The sequence below is a fragment of the Archocentrus centrarchus genome, chromosome 24 (genome assembly GCF_007364275.1).
Source record: "Archocentrus centrarchus isolate MPI-CPG fArcCen1 chromosome 24, fArcCen1, whole genome shotgun sequence".
NCBI classification, from domain to species: Eukaryota; Metazoa; Chordata; class Actinopteri; order Cichliformes; family Cichlidae; genus Archocentrus; species Archocentrus centrarchus.
The window spans coordinates 15,711,758-15,733,237 of NC_044369.1; the positions used below are offsets into that span (position 1 = coordinate 15,711,758).

Sequence of the window (21,480 nt, forward strand, 5' to 3'; positions counted from 1 at the left end):
CACGAGTGTGTGTGTGTGTGTGTGTGTGTGTGTGGGGGGGGGGGGGGGGGGGGGGGGGCAAAGGAAAGACTGTGCTTGACGCAATTCGTAAAACAGTATTACCACCCACTCAGTTTCGCTCTCTCTCTTCCTACAGAGAAAGAAACAAACAATACGTGAGTTTATGTGAGTGAATACAAACTATTTCGCTGGTTTAGACACACCCTTCACAGCTCCAAATGCCTGACGGACTGATTAGTACCAACAAGCCTCCAATTGTTTGTTTTCAAAACTAATAGTTGCTTCTTGATAATAACTTGTTGATTCAAAAAGAAAAAAAGGCACTTGACATTTCTGCTGAATTACAACATAAAAATGTATATATGTAAATGTAAAAATATGGCGCTTAAATAATATGTGATTACTGATTGGAAATGTTAATTCAGCATCGCTACAAGTTTGCATTTGATTTTGTTTGTTTTTTATTTGTAATTTTTTTTTTAATACCTGCCACCTTTTTGAAAAGTTTTGCTCTTGCTGACGATGTACAACATAAATAAAGTTGTTACTTTTCCTACAAATAAGCTGTTGCTTATATTCATGGCCACTGGATTAAAAATGTTGGTTTGGTCCACACTGTCATGATAGCATCACACGGTTGCTGCAGATTTGTCAGCTACGCATCCATGATGCGACTTTCCCATTCCACCACATCCCAAAGGTGCTCTACTGGATTGAGTTCTGGTGACTGTGGAGGCCATTTGAGTACAATGAACTCATCGTCATATTCAAGAAACCAGTTACTCAGGTACGATGTGGTGTTTAAGGGGCCCAAAGTGTGCCAAGAAAATATCCCCCACACCATTACACCACCAGCAGCAGCCCGAACCTTTGATCCAAGGCAAAATGGATCCATGTTTACATGTTGTTTATGCCAAATTCTGAGCATACCTGTCATAATGGACGGGGTGTCCATTATGCAGGACGCCGTAGGCAGATGATAACTTTGAAGGTATTTATTGTGTTACCAAAACAACAGAACCAAAATCCACATGAAAGCTAGGCCAAGAGCATAATCCATAAGCAAGCCAAGAACTGGAAACAGGAACACACAAACACTCCACCGTGACGTAAACAACGCCCTGACAATGAACTGACTAAAACGCAGACAATAAATACACACTAGGTAATGAGGGGATGAGGAACACCTGAGAGGAAGACACAGGAAGGAAAAGTAAACACAACGGACAAGAAACAAGACCCTACCAAAATAAAACAGGAAGTGGAACATGGCCCACAACTAAGACACAAGAACTTGACAAGGACAGAGAGTAACAAAGCACAGAGACAGTACACAAACCCTGGGCACAGCCCAGGACCATGAAAATACCACCCAAATGTCACAGCAGAAATTGAGACTCATCAATTTAGGTAACGTTTTTCCAATCTTCTATTGTACAATTTTGGTAAGCCTATGAGAACTGTAGCCTCAGTTAACAGGTGACAGGAGAGCCACACATGTTGCATTCAGAGATGCATATCTTGGTTGTAATGAGTGGCTATTTGTGTTACTGACTTCTGATTAGCTCAAAGCAGTCTGGCCATCGTCCCCTGACCTCTGACATGATCAAGGTGATTTTGATCACTGGATATTTTCTCTTTTTCAGACCATTCTCTGTAAACCCCAGAGATGGTTGTGTGGGAAAATCCCATTAGATTTGAACTTTGGTTTGAACTTCAGCAGGTCATCTTGACCATGTCTACAAAAATCGAAATGCATGGCATTCCTGCCATGTGGTTGGGTGATTAGATATTTGCATTAATGAGCAGGCTGCAGTTCTAAATAAGAAATAGTTCTGAATCTGTTTGCCTGGTTAAATAAAGTTTTAAATGAAAAATGAAGTGGCCGGTGAGTGTATATGGGCAGCAATAAGACTAGCAAATATGACTGAGTATACCTGTGTTACCTTATAATATAAAGTTCTCAGTATGATCCTCGCTCATTCCTTATTGCTGCAAACTGGGATTATCAAGCAGACAGACAATATCAAATATCAACCTCAACCATCAATGTCAGGGGCTGGTTCAAACACTGAGCTAGTCAAAACCACTGCTTTGGTCTTGAGTCAATTCTTTCAGTTTGAACTAGTATACTTGTTTGTTCCTGCTTGGCAAGTACACTCGGGAGTCCAGACTTCTGAGCACTCACAATGAGAGCAGCACACTGGATGACATCAGGTCAGCTTCACGGTGTAATTTTCTGCCATTTTACCCTTATGCTTAATATTTACAATGAAAGTAGCGCATAAAAGACCTAATTACTCATGTTCTTTTAAAATATATATACAATTTTATAAACACTCTTGCATGATGTTCAGTTATAAAAAGCACATTAATGTGAAATTATTTTGAAGGTGGTGAAGGACTGTACAGCAGTCAATTAAATAAAAATTACTGACGTGTAATGTATACAAGGAATGAGGACCCAAGAGCAAACACACAGGTGGCATGCAGGAATGAACTTAGGGCGAGCCATTTATTAAACTGAAAACTGGGATACAATAACTGGAAATTAGAAATATAATCAACTAAACTGGGAATATAGGCTAACACTGGGAACAGAATGGCACAAATGAGACAAGAGGAAGTAAGGCAAAACACAAGGCGCATGTTAACCAATAAAACAGGAAGTGAGAAGGTGCTGAAACAAATGCACACTTGACACCACAGGGGGAGACAGACACACTGAGGAAAACAGACACGAGACTCCACACAATAGGAAGGAATACTAAGAGAAAAAACTCAGGGGGAACTAAACTCTAAAGCTACTGGAAATTCAACTAAGGATACATGAGGAGAACACAGGAAACAATATCAGCAATAAAGCAAACCAGCGACTACACGGGCAAATTACCTAACCACAAACATCCATTAAGAAACACAGGGTCACAGACCTGGAACCATGAGAGTTTAATCAACGGTGTTCAGCAGATCTCACTGTTCACCAAAGGAAAAAACACACAGAGCAGTTTGGTTTTTTTATTCTAATAGACTTCAAAAACTTATAACAGACATCTGGTGTTTAGAATACAGTCGGATAAATATTAAAAACAGATCATTTGATCATTTCTGGAGCAGGCTTGACATGAACAGCATCAACATGCTGATCCCGATGTTTCTGCTCCCGGTGAAAATGCTCTCACTTTCCTCCTTGCTATAAAACATTTGTAATGTTAGTTTTAGTTAAAAAAATAAGCTGTTTTAAACAAGTGTAACATATCTGAACATCAGGAAATAAAGACCAGCAAATTATTCCATTCAAAATATACTGACTCTAGTGAGACACCGAGGTTCACTAAAATTCACTGACTTCAATCTCAGCCAAAGCAGTTTTCTTAGGATAAAAAAAAACACTGAAATAAATTAAACATCACCTATTAGATATTACCTAAGTGAATTATATCCCATATTTACCCTCCACTGAAAGGCGAGGGTCAGCAAGGATTTTGAAAACTGTATCATGAGCTTGGACTGTCCAGTCAGTGCCCGGTCACCACTGAGGCCCCAGATCTCCGCAAATGTTGGAACACTTTAGCAAGTAGGCTCTATCTAAACAAATCAACCAGATATTTGAAGTTTATGCCATGAAAGTCTCACCAAAAATTAAAAAAAAAAAACTTCAAATGTGTACTTGGTGAGACAGAAACAGTAGTATTTTAAAACTTTACTTATAGTTTCGGGTGCTTTCTTCTGCTGTTGCCAGGTGTGATTTTATTCTAAATCCATTCTGGGATACCTGGCTGTCCACTGCATCAATCCATTATCTGGGATGGATCTGTCTTAACTTGCTGTGCAAGGTAACCAATCAGATGTTACGGTCTACTGACGAGCCACGGTGAGTCAGAGTTTAAATTAGCTAATGAGGCACTGCAGCACAGGAACCATGAAATAATTAAATAGGAAAATAATTAAATGTTTTTCTTCACTTCTCTGTTGAGCCTGGGCTTCAGTGTCTTGAGCATGTAGCAAAAGCCCTGCTTTTCCACAGCGTTGTATAGACGCAGGTCTTCGCATATAAACTAGGTGATGGATTGTGTTATTTTCTTAACTTGAGCTGCATTTGGAGATAGCTTTGTCAAGCTAAGTGTTTCCAGTGTTTGCTGGTTGTTTTTTTGAGTTTTTTTTGGCTGAGCTGATTTTACCATCCTTTGCTAACATTACCTCAGGATGGTTGGGCGTGAGATGAGTATTTTAAATTCACATGACACTCCTAACAAATCCCATCTGATATATCCATCTCTTTTGTCTTGTCCTTGTAAAAAAAAAAAAAAAAAAATCCAAAATAAGCCCAACACTTGATTTCAACATGTATGGTGATTTTCTGATTTCTTTTTCTTGATGCCCCCATCTTTGTTTTACTCCTACCGCACACTGAAGATAGCCTCTGTTGACCTTACTAGAAAAACTCACAGCACCATCTGGTGGACTGAAAAAGCAAAAAAAAAAAAAAAAAAAAAAAAAGTTAAATTTGTATTTGCAATTTATGAAATATTGATATTTTGTGTCCTTGTATTGATAAAATATTGCTACACGATGCTGTGCCGCATCGATTTTTTCCCCTTCCTCTGTATCAGATAATATTAAACTTTTGTGATGTAACAGTTATACTTCTAGGTAGTTTGATGGCGTGTGGGTGTGTGTGTGTGTGTGTGTGTGTGTGTGGGGGGGGGGGGGGGGGGGGGGGGTTTAAGGTGTTGTCTGTATCAGCAGAAATGGAATAAAGGATCAATAATTAAGTTTTGAGTTGTAGTTACCTGTTACTTCAAATCACTGTGTTTCCACTGGCTTAGAAGGAGCTCTTCATATCTATGCTGAGGAGCATAGATATGAATAGTGGCGCAAACAAGTTTCTACAGTGGTGAGAATGGACAAACACTGGTTCAAGCAGTGACAAAAGCAGCCTCAACCCTGTACACACTGTGTACAATTTTTAACACACTACCTGGGCAATACAATTTTTAACAACAGCAAGGCAACATAAGATAAGATATCTTTATTGTCATTGCACAATACAATGAAATTTTGTTGGAGGAATCCTCCAGGTGCAGATATAAGAAATACAAAATAGAAATTTAAAATATATATATATAAATAGGATAAATAAGGATCTGGTATTTACAGTGAAAATGGCAATAAACCGTTTACAAAAAAACTGAGTGCAGTGTGCTAAAGTGGCGTAGTGGATGTGCAAGTGGATGTGAAGGTGGAGTTATAGCCTGTTGGGCTTGTTATTTGTTATTGTTATATATAAAACAGCTCTATGGTAAAAGCTGTTTTTCAGTCTTGAGGTCCAGCGGGTCCAGTATAGGTACATACCACACTGTGATGCAGCTGGTCAGGATAATCTTGATTGTGCCCCTGTAGCAGGTGCACATGATGGGGGCTGGGGCTCTGGCTCCGGCTCTTTGCAGCTTGGAGAGAAAGTAGAGGCACTGGTGAGCCGTCTTGACCAGAGAAGTGGTGTTGAGGGTCCAGGAGAGGTTCTCTGTGACATGTACCCCCAGAAATTTCGTGCTGCTCAGCCTCTCCACAGCAACACCATTGATGGTCAGAAGGGAATGCTCGGGGTGCGCTCTCCTGAAGTCCACAACAATGTCCTTTGTCTTCTACACGTTCAGAGAAAATTTGGTGTGGCTGCACCACAACGCTAGGTGGTTCACCTCCTTTTTTAAATTATGTTAACATTTAAAGAGAAACGATGAAAGGGTAAACTTATTTTGTCACATTCAAGTTTACAGCTTTACCAAATGCACATCAAAGCAGGAACAATGAAACAGCGACCTATATAATGTGTCAAAAATTACACGGTTTAAACTTAAAGCTTGGGGTTGCTAAAAAAAAAAAAAAATGTATTCATACAAGTTAAGTCTTTCAGCAATTTCATAACATTTTACAGCCTCATCGCTCACTCAGCTGTCCAGCGGTGCAGTTACCATCCCCCATCTCAAAATCAAAACACAAGTACATGTGCGCAGTCCTCCGTCACGTGTCGAAGAAAGCTCCAACAAAACAAATTGGATTTAAAAAAAAAAAAAAAAAGAAAGTGAGTGACACCGGTGATTATCCAATCGGCTCTGCGGCTCCGGGTAGCAACAAGCTGAATACAGACACTTCGACCAATCAGAGAACAGCAAGGGGCGTGAGCGGACCGATTCTTGCGTTTACTTCCGTCAATATTTCCAGCTTGGTAGGAGGGAAAGGCTAGAGACAAGCAGAGACGGGTGAAAGAACAAAAGAGCTGCTACTCTTTAACGGTTTGTTTGGCCATTTTTCAGAAATTCACAGCCTTATTGCAGCGTAGCGTGGATTGATTATTTTCCCTCCTGTCGACATTAAATGCGTTGGGTCGACTGACAGCTTTGCCTTTGACAGCTTAAACGACTTTAACAGCGCCTGCTAAACGCTGTCATTGTTCAAATGTAGATAGGAAGATAATTTCGTCACGATTGTTGCCAGGTGTAATATTTCAGCATATTGAAACACGGTGGCTTAAGTCTGCCCCTTTAAATATCAGTGTTAAACGTGTAAACGCGCTGTAACGGGCTAATTGAGAAGGGCTGATGGCCCTACTTACTACTTTGATACGCTGTTGAAAGGTAGCAGCAGGCTGTAGGGTCTGTAGACACAAAGAAAGACCACAATAAAACTTTTTTCCACCTTTTTTAAACCACTACCGACACTAAATGTCAGAATGTTTTTATGACGGCATTTGTTGCATTGATGTTTTAATTTGAAAATAATCAGCTTGAATTTGTGAGCTTTTTAAAAATGATCTGTTTCTGTGCTGTAGTTTAATTGCTGATATCTATAAGGTTTTTATTTTTAACTAGTATATCTAGGATCAAATGACTGACTCAGTAGAACCTAATAAGACAGAGTTGTGTTAATTGTTTGTCCTCAGTAATGTAATGCTTGAGGTGTAATTTTAACAGTCATTCTAACTGGAAAAAAATTAACAAACTTGAATATTGCTGCTTTAATGCTTAAAACTTTTAGTGAATTTTTATTGTAGCGTACTGTACTTAATGTGCATGTATACTACTAATACTTAAATAGGAACTAATTAGATTTAAATATTTCTTTCTGCCTTGCATGGTGGAATCCAGAACTGAAAAATTAATTGTTTTCCAACAACTGGTGAACCGTCCAGGTATTTGAAGTGGCTGCAGCCCTCTCTGCTCACAGTCTCCCACCCACCTGCTAAGATGCCTTTCTTGGGTAAGGACTGGAGGTCGCCGGGATGGAGTTGGACAAAGACGGAGTGTGGGTGGAAGAGGATCGTCTTCTTCGGAGACGATTTGGAAGACAACAACAGAGAGATCGATTTGAAAGAGTAAGGTTCTATCTGCCTTTAATTAATTTTTTTTTTTTGGACAAGTGCCATCTCTGTGATGTCTTTAATTAGGCAATAATTAACTGGATTAAAGTGTGCTTATAGACTGCCTTCAAAATTCTTACATAAATTAGATTTTCTGCACATAATTGTCACATGCAAGTATAATACTATACTAGTATATCGACTCTAGTATTTGCTACTCAAAATACTGATTTATTCTCAAATGTAATGAAAAGAACAAACTAAATTACTAGACTTTTTCCTTAAACAGTCTTATCTGCTTTAAAGAGAGAGGGGAGAATGATTTACATGAGTGGACAGATACAAGCTGAACATTTGTCTGGTTCTTTTTCCCTTTTTGAAACTTTCTACTACCTCTTTCAGACTGTTTTATAGATGTAAAAATATGGTTAACCCTTTAACAATCCTGGATTTCTTTGGGAAATTCTTTTGGACCTGGATACGGGCCCTAGTATTGTTAAAGCTGTAACCATAGCAGTAGGCTGATTACATGTAGTAACGAGCTTAATGGCTTAACGTTATGGGTTGCTCTTTGCTGTTACTTGAAGTTTCTGAGCTGTGGTATGTGTTAATGCCTAACTGCAAGTTGGCTCTTCGTCAGAAGAATACTGAAGCTGTAGGTGAACATGTGTAAACTGTTCCAATGACCTGTTTTATAGATGCATAATAGACCAAGGCTAAAGTGTACAGATGGCCAAATAAGGCAACAGTAGGGCCGTAGCTATTCATTAATCATTCAACTACTTATTACGAGGGCCATGGCATATACAGTTGTAGTCAGAGGTTTTTGTACACTTATCATGGGCATGAATATCATGGTCACGTTGGGCTTTTAATGATTTCTTTGAACTGTTCTTTTTCCAGAGTTGAGTGATTGTACAGGATATATCTTTAATAAATAAAAAACAAAAGAATTGGGTGTGCAAGTTTGAATTTTGGGGGATTTTTCTCTAATGTGCACAGCAGTCAAAAGTATACATGTAGGCTCAAATATATACATACACTCCCACTAATATTTGGTCAAATGTCCCTTAGCAAGTTGCACCTTGACCAGATGCTTTTGGTAGCCATGAACAAGCTTCTATTATGGATATTTCACTACTCGTCTTAGCAGAACTGGTAGAATTCATTTAAATAGGTTGGTTTCCTGGCATTAAAAGCCCAGAATTACTGTGACATTCATGCCCATGGCTGGAAGAGGATCGTGTTCTTCGGAGATGATTTGGAAGACAACAACAGAGAGATCGATTTGAAAGAGTAAGGTTCCATCTGCCTTTAATGAAAGGTTTTTTTGGGGGGGGGTGGTTTTTTTGGACAAGTACCATCTCTGTCATGTCTTTCTGACATTCATGCCCATGATGAGTGTACAGTATGTAAACTTCTGACCACAACTTTAGGCTTTTATGAGGTGATGTATTGTACATTCTCATACTTTTAGCTTGTTATAGTTGACAGAGAGTGTTGTTACAGCTGACGAAGTCGATCATTGAGGTGTAGGCTGACATATTTGAACATATAGTTTTCCCTGACATCGATTTGTGACTGTATCCTGTAATCCTGTAAGAGCAAAGATTCGTAGCATTTAGTTTACATGAGCTAGAGTCTCTCAGTTATGATTGTATTTCTGTTTGAATGTGACAAACCTGAATGCGTTATCCAGGTTTCTGAACGCTGCGGACTACTTGCACAGCTGCTGCCAAGTGACATAACGCACAAACAATGATGGCAGTGAGATCAGCTCACTTTTAGAGTGGGGTGAATATTGATTAGATTCCATTTCCATCTGATTATGCTAATAAGTCACATTCTTTATTGATTTTCCTTTTCAGTGTTAAAAGAAAGTAGGGCTGCTCAGGCTTTCAGCATCATTTCACCTTTTTCTTAATCATCTCTGAGTTGGAACACGGTGTGGAGACAGCAGATAAAGGTTTGGATGTGATTCGTGTGAAAAGGCACCACTGCTATGAGTTAAGTGTTCCTGCTTTGCTCTGTGGTTAATGGTTGTGGTTTTAAAAAGAACTTCTTGACGACACAAAATTCCAGCAGGTGGTTAGATTAGGTCTAGAACAATGCAACAAAAACCATGTGATAATGATGGGAGAGTTCACAACCAACCTCAGCTCTGGAAAACAAGCCTCGTTTGGGGAAAACTTTGGATTTTGTTTAGAAGAATTCTGTCTTGTGGAAGCATAATTATGCTGGCTGAATAATAAATAAGCTAGTGGGAAAGGCTTCATGATTTGCATGATGGCTTGATTATTTCTGCTTTTATACTGAGGAGTGTTATTCTACGTTTATGTCTATGTTTTTTATCAGGGTTTTGAGTGATAATTATATTTAATTTAACCTAATAAAATGATTTATTGTGTCATGTGTACATATGTAGATCTTTCATAAGACACATTTGTTAAAATAAATCTACCTCTACAAGTAGTTACGTCTTGGGTTGCGGTCTTGTAGATGTGAAATATTTGAATAATCCAAGCATGTGTTTTTTTTTCTTTATGTTTGTTTGTTTGTTTGTTTGTTAAAATAATGAAACCTGATTTTTGGCTAGTTTTCAAATCTTTAAAAGAAGTACATCTGTGTTTCTCTCTCAGGGCATTTTTAATATTTTCTACAAAAATAGTACAAGATCATAATTTCATCACTTTAGCAAATTAAAGTTTATTGGCGTATTTTGGCTTGCTGCTTCCTACCAAACCAGTGTAGCCAACAGCTGCTTAAATCTTAATGGCCCTGCAGCTCTGTGTTTAAAGGTGGGCTGACTATAGCTAATCAACTGCCAAGCCTCTCTAAATGTTGACATGGCTGTCAGACACTGTCCAGCTTCCACAGATCCTCAGAAGTATTGAAAACATTGTTTTTGTCATTATTAAACAAGACAGTGGAGAGTTGACAGGAAATTAAGGGATAGGGATAAAAAAAACAAAAGCTTAATGTTCCAATTACATGGTTTGTCTCAAACCACCAGGATGCAGTGGATTTTTCTTGGTCAGATTACACCGATAAAACCAGAACTACTCACGAAACAAATCATTAAATCACTTATCAGTGCCATAGCATCCAGGCTTTTATGAGGTGATTTATATCCCACAGTGCACCTTTTTTTTTTTTAATCATAGTGTGAATATATTGTAGCGTCATGCAAAAACGTTTTGAATGTGACCTCTGCAATACAGCTACACATATACATATATAAGTTAGGTTTTTTGCACAGTGACACATTTATTTATTTCTTTATTTGTAATTTTTGCCACCACAGTGGATTTTAAATCAACAATCAAAAAGTGAATGTAATGCCGACTTGCAGCTTTAATCCAAGGTGCTGAGCAAAAGTGTTGTATTAACTGTTTAGTGGTCTGTTCATCATGCATGTTATTAGACTGTAATAAGATGAGTTTAATGAGCAACAAACTTAACGTGGTTTCAATCAGGTTAGGTTTGAAGCATAAGTTACCACGACAGGAAGATGCGAACCTCTGAAAACCACAGGTGAAGCCTTAAGTTTCCTCTCAGAACTTACAGCATACTCTGTTTTACAAGCCTCAGTTTTTAATCATAAAAGTACATAACATTTAATTTCAAACAGAGCCTGTTGCATATTCTAATAAAGGGGCTTAGTCGATTTAAAGACTTAAACGGCAACAGTTTGTTGCGATCCGCTGAACCAAAAACATCATCTGTTTTTCATCTTTCTGGTTTCTATTTCACACTGCCCCTGTCTGCTGCTCCCACAGCAGAGGTCGTCTTGTTTTCTGCAGGAAACATTGTTTTGGCATGCGCCAACCAGCACTGAGGGCTTGTATAAATGAAGAGACAAGAGGGGATTTTCTGTATTTATCCGTTCCCGTTTGTATTGTCCTTTTGCTCCAGCTGTCTGTTCTGCTTGTGTTTGTGAATTTCGGTGTGGTGAGGATTATTAATTGCCTAACTATATATGGTTACAGAAAAGTGATCATCAAATCAACCGGTGAAATCGCGGTGGGTTTATCATCATTTGTGAGGGGCAGAGCTGTCCATGTGCTGGATGAGCAAGCATGAAACATAAAGACAGAGGGTTTGACTCGTGTCTTGCTGGTACTGATAGGGTGGTGACATCCCCTTCATGTCAGGGGGCATTTTCTTTTTGTTGATCAGCTAACCAACAGTACTTTACAGTACCACAATGACTTGTCAGCAGTCTAAAGCCTGTCATTAGACGGCATCAGACAATAACTAATGACATCATTTAGTCAAATTGGCTGCTCTCCAAACACAGTCTCCCTCCACAAAGCCAATGACCTCATGGCAACTGAGGTACGCTTGCCAGACGACCACATGTAGGCCAGAAAGAAAGAAGACAATACACTGGGTGTGTACTGGAATGGTACACAGTGTTACAGAAGTACTTCAGATCATAGTGCGTCTGAATTTAAGCAAATTGGTCACTCGTGATGTGCAAACAGTCGAGTGTCAGTTAAGCATTTGAACCTCAGTTTGCTGGTCATTTCTCTTACAAGTAATAGCATAAATTGATTAAATATTTAATAAAGCATGTGATCAGTTGCTACTTAAATGCATCTATTGCAAGGCTAGTACAGCAGCTAAAAGTCCTCATACTGTAGTTTTTTTTTTAATTCATTTAGAAACTATGTGCTTCCTTCATAACCATGTTTATCTTTTCATTTTCAGGAATTTAAAATGTCCATAAATCTGTCTGAACAAGTTGTTCCTTTTATGATGTCTTTTATTGGCTCCTTGGGGACCGTTAGTCCACATGCAACCCGTGTATGAAAGTCACGCTATTGAATTCCACCTTTGATCATTCACTATGACTGGTGTGTGAGTGTGTGTGTGCGCATGCCTGTGCCTGATCAGCTGACTCTGCAGTCTGATAGGCAAGACCATGTCTTTACTTATGCTGGACACAATGTAAGTTGGTTTCTTGGTGCAATGGTTAGCACTGTTGCCTCACAACAAGAAGGTCCTGGGTTCTAATCCCCAGCCAGTGGATATTCCCTTTCTGTGTTGAGTTTGCAAGTTCTCCCTGTGCCTGTGTTTGTTATCTCTGGGTAGTTCCTCACCTCCTCCCACAGTCCAAAGACATGCATGTTAGGTTGAAAGGTGATTCTAAATTGGCTGTAGATGTGAATATAAGTGTGAATGATTGTCTCTCTTTATGTGTTAATTCTGTGACAGACTGTTGACAAGACCAAGTGTGCCAGTCAGCTCACCAGAACACTCTTAGCTGGGAGGGTTGCCACTAATTTCAGCCTGTGGATTATTAATGCGCAGAGTCAGGTACCAGCTCAGTTCAACCACTTGATCTGTCTGAAAAAGGTCATTAGAAGAGCATAAAGGTCATTCTTAGCTTTGCAGGTTTTTGTTGTTGTTTGTTTTTTTTTTTTTTTTTTTATTTAATGCAATTTTATTTATAGCACATTAGTAGTGCGTTGTCACTTCTACATTCAGAAAGCCACTTTATTTTCAGTTCTGCATAGGGCAGGGCTTCAGTAACTACAGACAGCACTGATCTTTTATGCCACAGGGACCACAGTTTATCAGCTTTTGCCTTAAGTACAAATAGAATATGTCCAACACTGGTATTTAATAACATAGTTATTTGTTTGTAGGTCAACAACTAATTTGATTTGTTAAAATCTGTTATTTTTATGACTTGGGCATATTACCAGTCTTGTACTAATTTCTGTAATTGGTGATTTCATTTTGTGGGAGTCGATTTTAAAAGAGTAGAGAGTGTATCCCTGCATAACAGGACGCAAAATAAGCAGCAAGTCTCTCACACACCACAGGGTTGTAATCTGAATTTGTCCATTTTTAAGTCACTTCTTAAAACCCACCTTTTTTCGTTGGCAACTGCTTGAGAGTTGACTTTTATTATTATTATTTTATTGATTATTATTATTATTGACTTTTACTCATTTGTTTTATTTATCAGTTTTAATTGTTTGTTTTTACTGTTTTCATATTTTATTGTGTTTTAATGTTAAGCACTTTGGTCAGCACTTGCTGTTTTTAAAGTGCTATATAAATAAAGTTGGCTTGGCTTGGCTTGAATTTATTACAGCTTTTTTTTTTTTTTTAAATACAATAATAAATAGTAATAAATACTCACATGTCTTCACAAACCCTGGGAACATCTGTATTCAGTATGCTGACATGAATGTGACATGTTTTAATTTGTGTTTCTGTTGGAGCTGGGCCATTTCAAGTGTTCACTGACACCATATGTGAAGTTGAGGTCAGTGACAAAAATGTTAAGTTCTGTGTTATCAAAAACAACACAGCCACAGAGCCAGAAATAACAACGATCAGATCTTTAGTCAGGTCTTAAATGTTCTGAAACCTCAGTCTGACAACAGACAGCTGTCTGTTTGACCTTAGCCTGCATATAATCAGTGTAACAACAATGCAACAGGTTTCCATCAGTTTCTGCCACTGATGTTTTATTTTTCCCTGTAAATCCACTTAACCTGCGTAGGAGTTATTTTTCCATGCATTTTTCAATTTTTCAATGCACAGGATATCAGTAAACAGTCACCGATTTGCTTCAGGAGGACACCACAGTGGAGCAGCATCTTCAGTGGTTTCTAATTACATGGTGTGTTTTGTTTTCTTTTTTCAGACTTGCAAGGAAGCGTTATTAACGCATTACACACGTTTCCTCTGTCCAAACAGGCTCTGCAATGGCAACAATGAAAATCTGTTTGTTGGAGATGTGTGTGAGCTCTCCACCGCAAAGAGGAAAAAGGACTTCTACAACAATAACACCAAATCCCAGTGTGAGTTTCAGCTGCACATAATCACCGTTTTGGCTCGGGGAGAGTTTGTGGTATGAAAATTAAAGGCAATGTGTGCAAAAGTCAGTGAGACATCAGTAAAACTCTCAGGGATTTGGGTTGAGGTTTTGCTGCAAATGTTGTCTTTCTGAACAATTTGTAGTGTTTTGCATCTCTAGATGTGGTACATCCATCATTCATTATAGTTTTAATAAGCACATGAACAGCAGCACCTTTTTAAGTTATCTAGCTTACCATATCTTTGCCTCTATTTATTTGAAATACTCAGTAGATGCTTGCAAGCTGAAGATTTACTTAGAAAATCTGAAGTGATGAAGCATTTTTATTAAAGTGGAACAATATAAATGTGTCTTCAGATCATTATTAAAAGGTTTGGTGATTAGCCGCAGTTTTTCTAGAGTCCTCAAATTGATCATATTATGTTATTATCCCACAGTATCAGTAGCATTTGTAACGTAATCCATACAATAATCAATACAGCAGCACCCAAACAAATTCTCCATCTGGAAATCTTCTAATGTTCCGTGTTGATTGAAACTGCTGTAAAAAGCCATCGGGTTTCAAGTAAAGTATCTAGTCCTCCTCTACCTCACACACAGAGAGGGGGAGGCATTAAATATGTAAAATTCAGTGATGCTCAATATTCAATTGTAACAAAACTGAACTCCACAAATGTGTGTTTTGTTTTGTTTTGTTCTCTTCTCTCTTTTTAGTTGTTTTCACAGATAAATGGATCTATGTGCAGAAAGGGAGCACAAAAGAAGTGAGTACTGAGGCTTTTCACACGAGTGATTTGCTTTTAATGTGAAATGCATCTCAGTCAGTTCTTTACTTAACAGAGTTTGTGTGTGTGTGTGTGCATGTTTATTCTGATGTGTATCTGCAGCGACATGGATACTGCACACTTGGTGAAGCTCTCAACCGGCTCGACTTTTCCAGTGCTATTCAGGACTTGAGAAGATTTAACTATGTTGCAAAAGTGAGCAGTGACGCTCGTACATGAGGTTAAAAGAAACGTTTTAATCGTATGACTTGTACATTTGACTCATGTTAATCCCTTACTTTTTCCATCACCTACAGCTTTTTCAGCTAATAGCCAGGTCACAGCTGACGTCTTTGAGCGGAGCTGCCCAGAAGAACTACTTCAATATCCTGGAGAAGATTGTACGAAAGGGTGAGGAGACGTGGCATGGAGTGTTCAGAGGATAAATTGCACAAGCAGACATTTTCTCATTGTTATTTCTGGTGTCAGTGACTGTCATTGCCTCCCTAAGCTCTAATTGAGTTTTTTTTTTTTTTTGTGGTGAGAAGAGTAGCTTTATATGTCAAAATAATTTGTGTTTGTGTGAATGGGAAGCCTATGAGCAGTCAGAACAGACTTTCTCTTATGCTGCTGTTCAGTCGCTGCAGCCTCATGTTTAACCACAAAACCAATAGGACTAGTGGGCTGCATCATTACAGGGTTACAAAGGACAGACCTTTTTCTTTTCATCCTTCAGTGGTGTGTGTGTGTGTGTGTGTGTGTGTGTGTGTGTGTGTGTGTGTGTGTGTGTGTGTGTGTGTGTGTGTGTGTGTGTGTGTGTGTGTATCTGTCAAACACATATTAGTTCTTTTGAGAACTTAAAGTTTTTTTGTAAAAAGAAATATTAGTTTTCACATTTTTCTTCTTGTTATGTATATGAGGCGGTTTGAGGCAGGAGCTTGCACAGAAAAAAAGATTTCTAAAAAATACGAAGTTTCTTTTTTCCCCAATGGCCCCTAATTATTATTATTTTATTTTTTTTATGTTTCTCTTTTGCTTATATTTTTTATTTATTTATTTAGTTCTAGAGGACCACTATAACCCACGCCTTGTCAAGGAGCTTCTGCAGGACCTGAGCTCCACCCTGCACAGTCTGACCATCCATGTTGGCAGGTGTGTCCTTGTGGGAAATGTCAACATCTGGTTGTGCCGTCTGGAGACGATTGTTAAATGGCAAATGGAGCTGAACAACCTACAGATCCCCAAGGTAGAAAGAAATGTCGTTTGTATGTTCAGCAGGGTGTGCACTTAGGTGAATATATACATAATGACTTCAAGCAATTTTCCCCAACTGTTGCCACGTGCTTGCTCATAGGTTATTGTTGGATCACTGGGTTACTACTCTATAAGATTTACCTGATTTAAATTTGTGCACTTTCCACATGGCTGCTATTTTTAGATCTCTCAGTAGGAGTCACACTCCATGCATTTGTACTTCTCCAAAACAGCAGTCCTTCAACTTGATTTTCATTTTCAGAAAGATGACCAGGTGGTGAGCCAAGCCAATGGCATGTTGACATGCACCACAGCTCCGATCACTTCCTCTAAATGGTCTTCCTCTAGAATCTCTCTCTTGACTCAGTACTTTACAGTAGAGGTCCACCTTGACCTCATTCATTCAATGAGTGTTGGAAAAGTAATGACGAGCATTCTCCTGTTCTTGCTCCTCACCTGACGTGCTGCGTTTGGACTTGTAAGCTGAGCACTCTTCGTCTAAAAACTGCTCAATTGTAGCTGAAGATCCGCCTCTCGTTATGAGCGATGATCTCCACACAAAATTTGAATCATTGCTAGAATCTGTCTACACTACCTCATTAACAGTGTGCCCTTTTAAAAAGGAAGCAGGCTAAAAAACAGTGCAAGAGCTCCATTTATACCTGCTTATGACTTACGTTCTGCTGCTCACTTGACAAACTGGTCCATTATACAAGCTGAACTTGATGAGTGAGGAATACTGAAGTGCTGATAGTCTAGCTCCGAATGTATTATTTCTGGTGATTCTTGTTTCCTCAGCAAATGCACGCTGGCATGTCATTCAGTGATTTGCCACTACACATGCAAAACAAGATCCTCTTCAAGTTATCTGATGCGTGTGACATCATTAACTTGGGACAGACCACGCCCACATTGCATATCCTAAGTGAGCACAAGTCACTGTGGAAGAAACTCTGCCACTTTCACTTTTCGGACAGACTGGTGAGTGTCATATTTAATCATCTGAACCTGAGTGTAAGATTTTATTAGTTTTAGTCATTTTTATTTAAAACAAAACAAAACAAAAAAAAAATGTACTTAGAAATGACAGTAGTAACTAGTTAAGTGTCCTAAGTCTTGTTTGCTCCAGAAGTAGAAGTGTAACCCCTTTTGACCACTAGAGGGCAGAGTTGGCACAATTTATTCACAGCTCACAGATTAGTTTCTTCTCTAGCTCTTGCTCATACACACTTACACCTTTCCCTCTCTTGGGATTGGTGTTAATGAGGAATTTTTCTTGATTATATCTAAATACACATTGTTCCTGTTTTAATTGCATCCATCCCTGGGGTATTTTAAATAGGTGGTAAAAGGTTTGGGTTTTTCCATTTGTGTGTGTGTGTGTGTGTGTGTGTGTGTGTGTGTGTGTGTGTGTGTGTGTGTGTGTGTGTGTGTGTGTGTGTGTGTGTGTGTGTGTGTGGCCACTGCACTTGTGCAGTTCTGCAGGAATTTGGCCATAACCAAGAATGACAGCGTGGACTGGAAGCTGATGTATTTCACCCTGCAGAAACACTACCCCATGAAGGAGCAGTATGGCGACACATTACATTTCTGCAGACACTGTAGCATCCTCTTCTGGAAGGTAAACAAGACAATGCAGCACCCACGATCTAAGCACTTTTATTTATTTATTTGATTATTTTTGTTTTGTGGCATGTATTACAATAATGTTGAATTCATGTTTTAGAATATAATGTAATGACTAATTGTGCGGATCTCAAGAAGAATAGTTGCTACATTTCAAGTGGCTAATTGAAATCCAAATAAACAAAACCTGCAGCCACTTTTATTGTATGTGAGTAATGTATAAAACATCACATGACTAATTTGTACTGTTCACCAGGCTGTCGCTCTGAAAGGTTTAGTGCAAGTTTAACTGCTTGCTTGCTTTTGCTTGTATCCCCTTTCAGCTTTGTGTACATCCCTGAGTAGCTGCTGCTTGGTGTTTACTGTAAATGAAACCTGGGCTGTTTTTAATGCTACAGTCACATGAAAACAGTGGTTGGAGACCTCTGTATGACCAAAATTATTGCAGCCACGTCCAATGAAGTTGCAGTCTTGTTGCCTGTAAAATAGGTACTTTGAAGACGGGGACCAGATCTGCAACCAGTCGCAATCAGTTGCCACCTTCAGAGCAACTTTAGGGTGTCAAGACGGTGATAAGCTAGCAATAAGACAGTCAGTCTGCTGACAGTGTGCAATCGAATGGCTTCAAGCTGGCAATTACATACACTGTGTTTGTGATAATATGGCAATTAACTGATAAATCAGTGAAAACCGCAAATCTGGTGTGGCTACATACTCAGAAATTCTCAGTAAAGAGAAATTCACATTTGCTCTCAGGAATACAACATCTGATCTTTAACTGTCAGACAGAGATCGTGTCTTTGCAAGTTTGGGGAACTTCTGGAGATACAGAAACTTAACATCACTTTAAAATGTCACTATTCCTTTACAGTCAGTTCCCTCCCTTTGCTTCCTTATTTACTTCCCACAAACTTGTTGTTCTCCTTTGCTGGGTACCTAAGTTGTTTAACCTCTGCCTTCTCTGCATCCCTCTCCTTGCTTGGCACCCATTCTTCCTGCCTCTCCTGCTGGTTCCCCTTGTCCCTGACTCCTTAAGGATTGCCATCTGGCTTTGTTATTGAAGGTACTTTATGTCCCATAATGCTCTTCTGTTTCTTCAATTGCCATCTTGTCTCATTCACCGATGGTCCGATTGTATTTCCTTGTGTTGAGCTTTGCATTCTACTATCCTGTCATCTTGTTCTGCCAGCAGTGTTTAGTGAACACTGACATTCTTTTAGCTGACCTCTCGTCTAGCTTTTTCAACTTGCTTTGGTTACATTTTTTTTCTCCTGACTGTCAGCTGACACTTTGTCCAACACAAATATTTGGACACGTTTTCATCTGTATGCCATCATCTAGAACTTGCTCACTACATTTCTGTGTTGAATCTTTCCTAAGGTCTAGCCAGTTTTAACAAGCTTGCCTGCCAAGTGTCACATCAGATCAGTTAACTATCTTTTATCTTTTATGCTCTTTAAACAGGCCATGCATTTGTACCATGAGTAAACAGTGATATATGGGTCTGAGAGGTTTAAATGACAGCAGATATAAGCAGTGCTGTTTTATTAACAGTTTATGACATAATTACTTAATCATCCTTATGTAACAGCTAGCGTCTGTGCTGTAATCACTTTTAATTCTCTACTAAGTAAATGCTTGACTCATAACTACTCCAACTTAAAGGTTTCCTGGTCTCCCTTCATTTTAATGATTTAGCTGTTGACTTTCTTCCAGGACTTTGGCCACCCATGCACAGCCAACGATCCAGACAGCTGCCTGATGCCCATCTCTCCGCAACACTTTATCGACCTCTTCAAGTTTTGAACCCTGTTTTTCAACTGAATCGTCTGTTTACCCCTCACTCCCACACCAAGAGGTGTGTACAAGAACTTGATGTCTTTAACCCAAATACAAAGGGCTTCAAAGAAATGTCTTTTTTTTTTCTCTCTCTCTTTTATGTCTTTATTTCCTTACGCACAAATATTTCCGTAAGACTGAGGAGAAATTAAATGTCCATATGTGTTGATTTTCAAAATGTTGAAAAAGGTGAAATATAAAAAAGACTTTCTTCTTTTGCACAAATGTTTGTCTCTAAGACAAAAAAAAAAAGCTTGCTCCTTACACAGGGAATAAAATATGATGTAAATGCAATATGAATATTTTGAAAGGATTTATATAGAGAGCAAATCTTAGCATGTTTATGGTAGGTATGAAGCCCCCTAAAGCTCATGACTGGAACTACACAATTTGGGTAGTTTTACCTGTGTACACCGCCACAGTGGATTTTAAGTCAATCAAGATGTGATGGAAGTGCAGACTTTCAGCTTTAATTTAAGTGGTTTTACATACGCTGCAAATCTTGATTGGACGGTGCTTCACGGTGCAAATTGGTACTGACCCAAAGCATAGTGCAAAAGTAAACTAAGAAGAGTTTCTAAAGGCAAAGAAATGAGGTTCTTCAACTGAAGGTGGCTGCAGTAAAGGTCTGGCAGAGCCTCTCAAGGTATGGTTATATTATTACATCAAAGTGATTCATGGTTCTATTAATACCAAAAGCAATATGCCCTCTATTCCATGTGATCCGCATGAACCTCTGATGCGTCGGTCCGGTCCACTTACTGTCTCTTACTCATTGGAAAAGGATCATCTCGGCCTTAGCTTTGGTTGGATGTTTGGTTATTGCTATTGCACTAGGGCTGTCACAATATCACTTCATGATAATGGTATTTTTGCACTACTACGATCTACTATACGGACATATGAGATATTTGAGCGGTATCTGACATTTGTATATAGCATTTTATAGCAATAATGCTATCTGTCAAATTAATTTCTATGCTTTGTGTATTGTGACATCCCCGGCTTGGACTTAGTCTGCTGCTATGTTTCAGTCTGTGGTGCTATGGTTGTCCAGCTGTAGCAGGCCCTGTACATTTGGAATCTGTGGTGCTACTGACAGTATGTATTAGCCACATACAATAGCATCAACATATTCCTGGCCTGGCCTGTTCCTGGAGGTGCAGTGTGTTTCACTGAGCTGACTCACTGCAGTTACAACCACAAACATCTGACCAACGTGATATTTCATCATACAGTTCAGCCTTAAATTCATAAGCCAGATCAAATAGAAAGTTTATTGTGAGGGTAAATGTAAAATGTTCTCTGAGTGATCTTTAGGGGGCTCGGTATGTAAGTGATGATAATGTATAAAAAGATTGACATTTACAGTGTGGCAGAAAACGATGACTCGGGTTAATTATTTATTTAATGGTGTTCGATGGCTTTTTGTTCCGTTTTGTTTCGGTGGCATTTTCCTGCGATGACTGCATGCCAATGTTTGCGTCTCTGTCATGTTGTCCTTTGTGAATACCTGCTGTGCTCTGTGTACTTCAGAAGCATCAACGCGCAACAAAAAAAAACAAAACAAGTAAAACTCCATCAGCTGATCAGGTCGTTCTACTTTTGTCAGAACTGTCATGTGACAGATGAAATGTAAAGCATTATTTATGAAGAAGAAAAAAGTTTTGTATCCTTCCAACTTTTGTAATATCCCTTTACTGTTCCAATACTCTTGATGGTACTGTCATGATTTTTCTGGGGCAGGAAGTAGCTATTCAATAATAAATATTTCTAAAAATATGTTTCTACTCTTTATT

General features: G+C 38.8%; 1 protein-coding gene across 3 annotated transcripts; it reads left to right on the forward strand.

Moving 5' to 3' along the window:
• The first annotated feature begins 5,512 nt into the window (after positions 1–5,512).
• fbxo25 (F-box protein 25) lies at positions 5,513–21,463 on the forward strand. Of its 3 annotated transcripts, none has more exons than XM_030721920.1 (11): positions 5,513–5,690; positions 7,190–7,372; positions 14,078–14,181; positions 14,913–14,962; positions 15,086–15,178; positions 15,280–15,373; positions 16,024–16,208; positions 17,015–17,197; positions 17,694–17,837; positions 18,879–18,905; positions 19,559–21,463. In XM_030721920.1, the coding sequence occupies exons 1-11, from the start codon at positions 5,584–5,586 to the stop codon at positions 19,646–19,648; spliced, it is 1,260 nt and encodes a 419-aa protein (XP_030577780.1). In that variant the 5' UTR covers positions 5,513–5,583; the 3' UTR covers positions 19,649–21,463. The 3 variants fall into 3 exon arrangements, with proteins under 3 accessions (XP_030577780.1, XP_030577781.1, XP_030577782.1); XM_030721921.1 differs by lacking the exon at positions 5,513–5,690 and adding an exon at positions 6,168–6,293 and having other exon boundaries at positions 14,025–14,181; positions 19,559–19,672; XM_030721922.1 differs by lacking the exon at positions 5,513–5,690 and adding an exon at positions 6,168–6,293 and having other exon boundaries at positions 19,559–19,672.
• Positions 21,464–21,480: the final 17 nt, after the last annotated feature.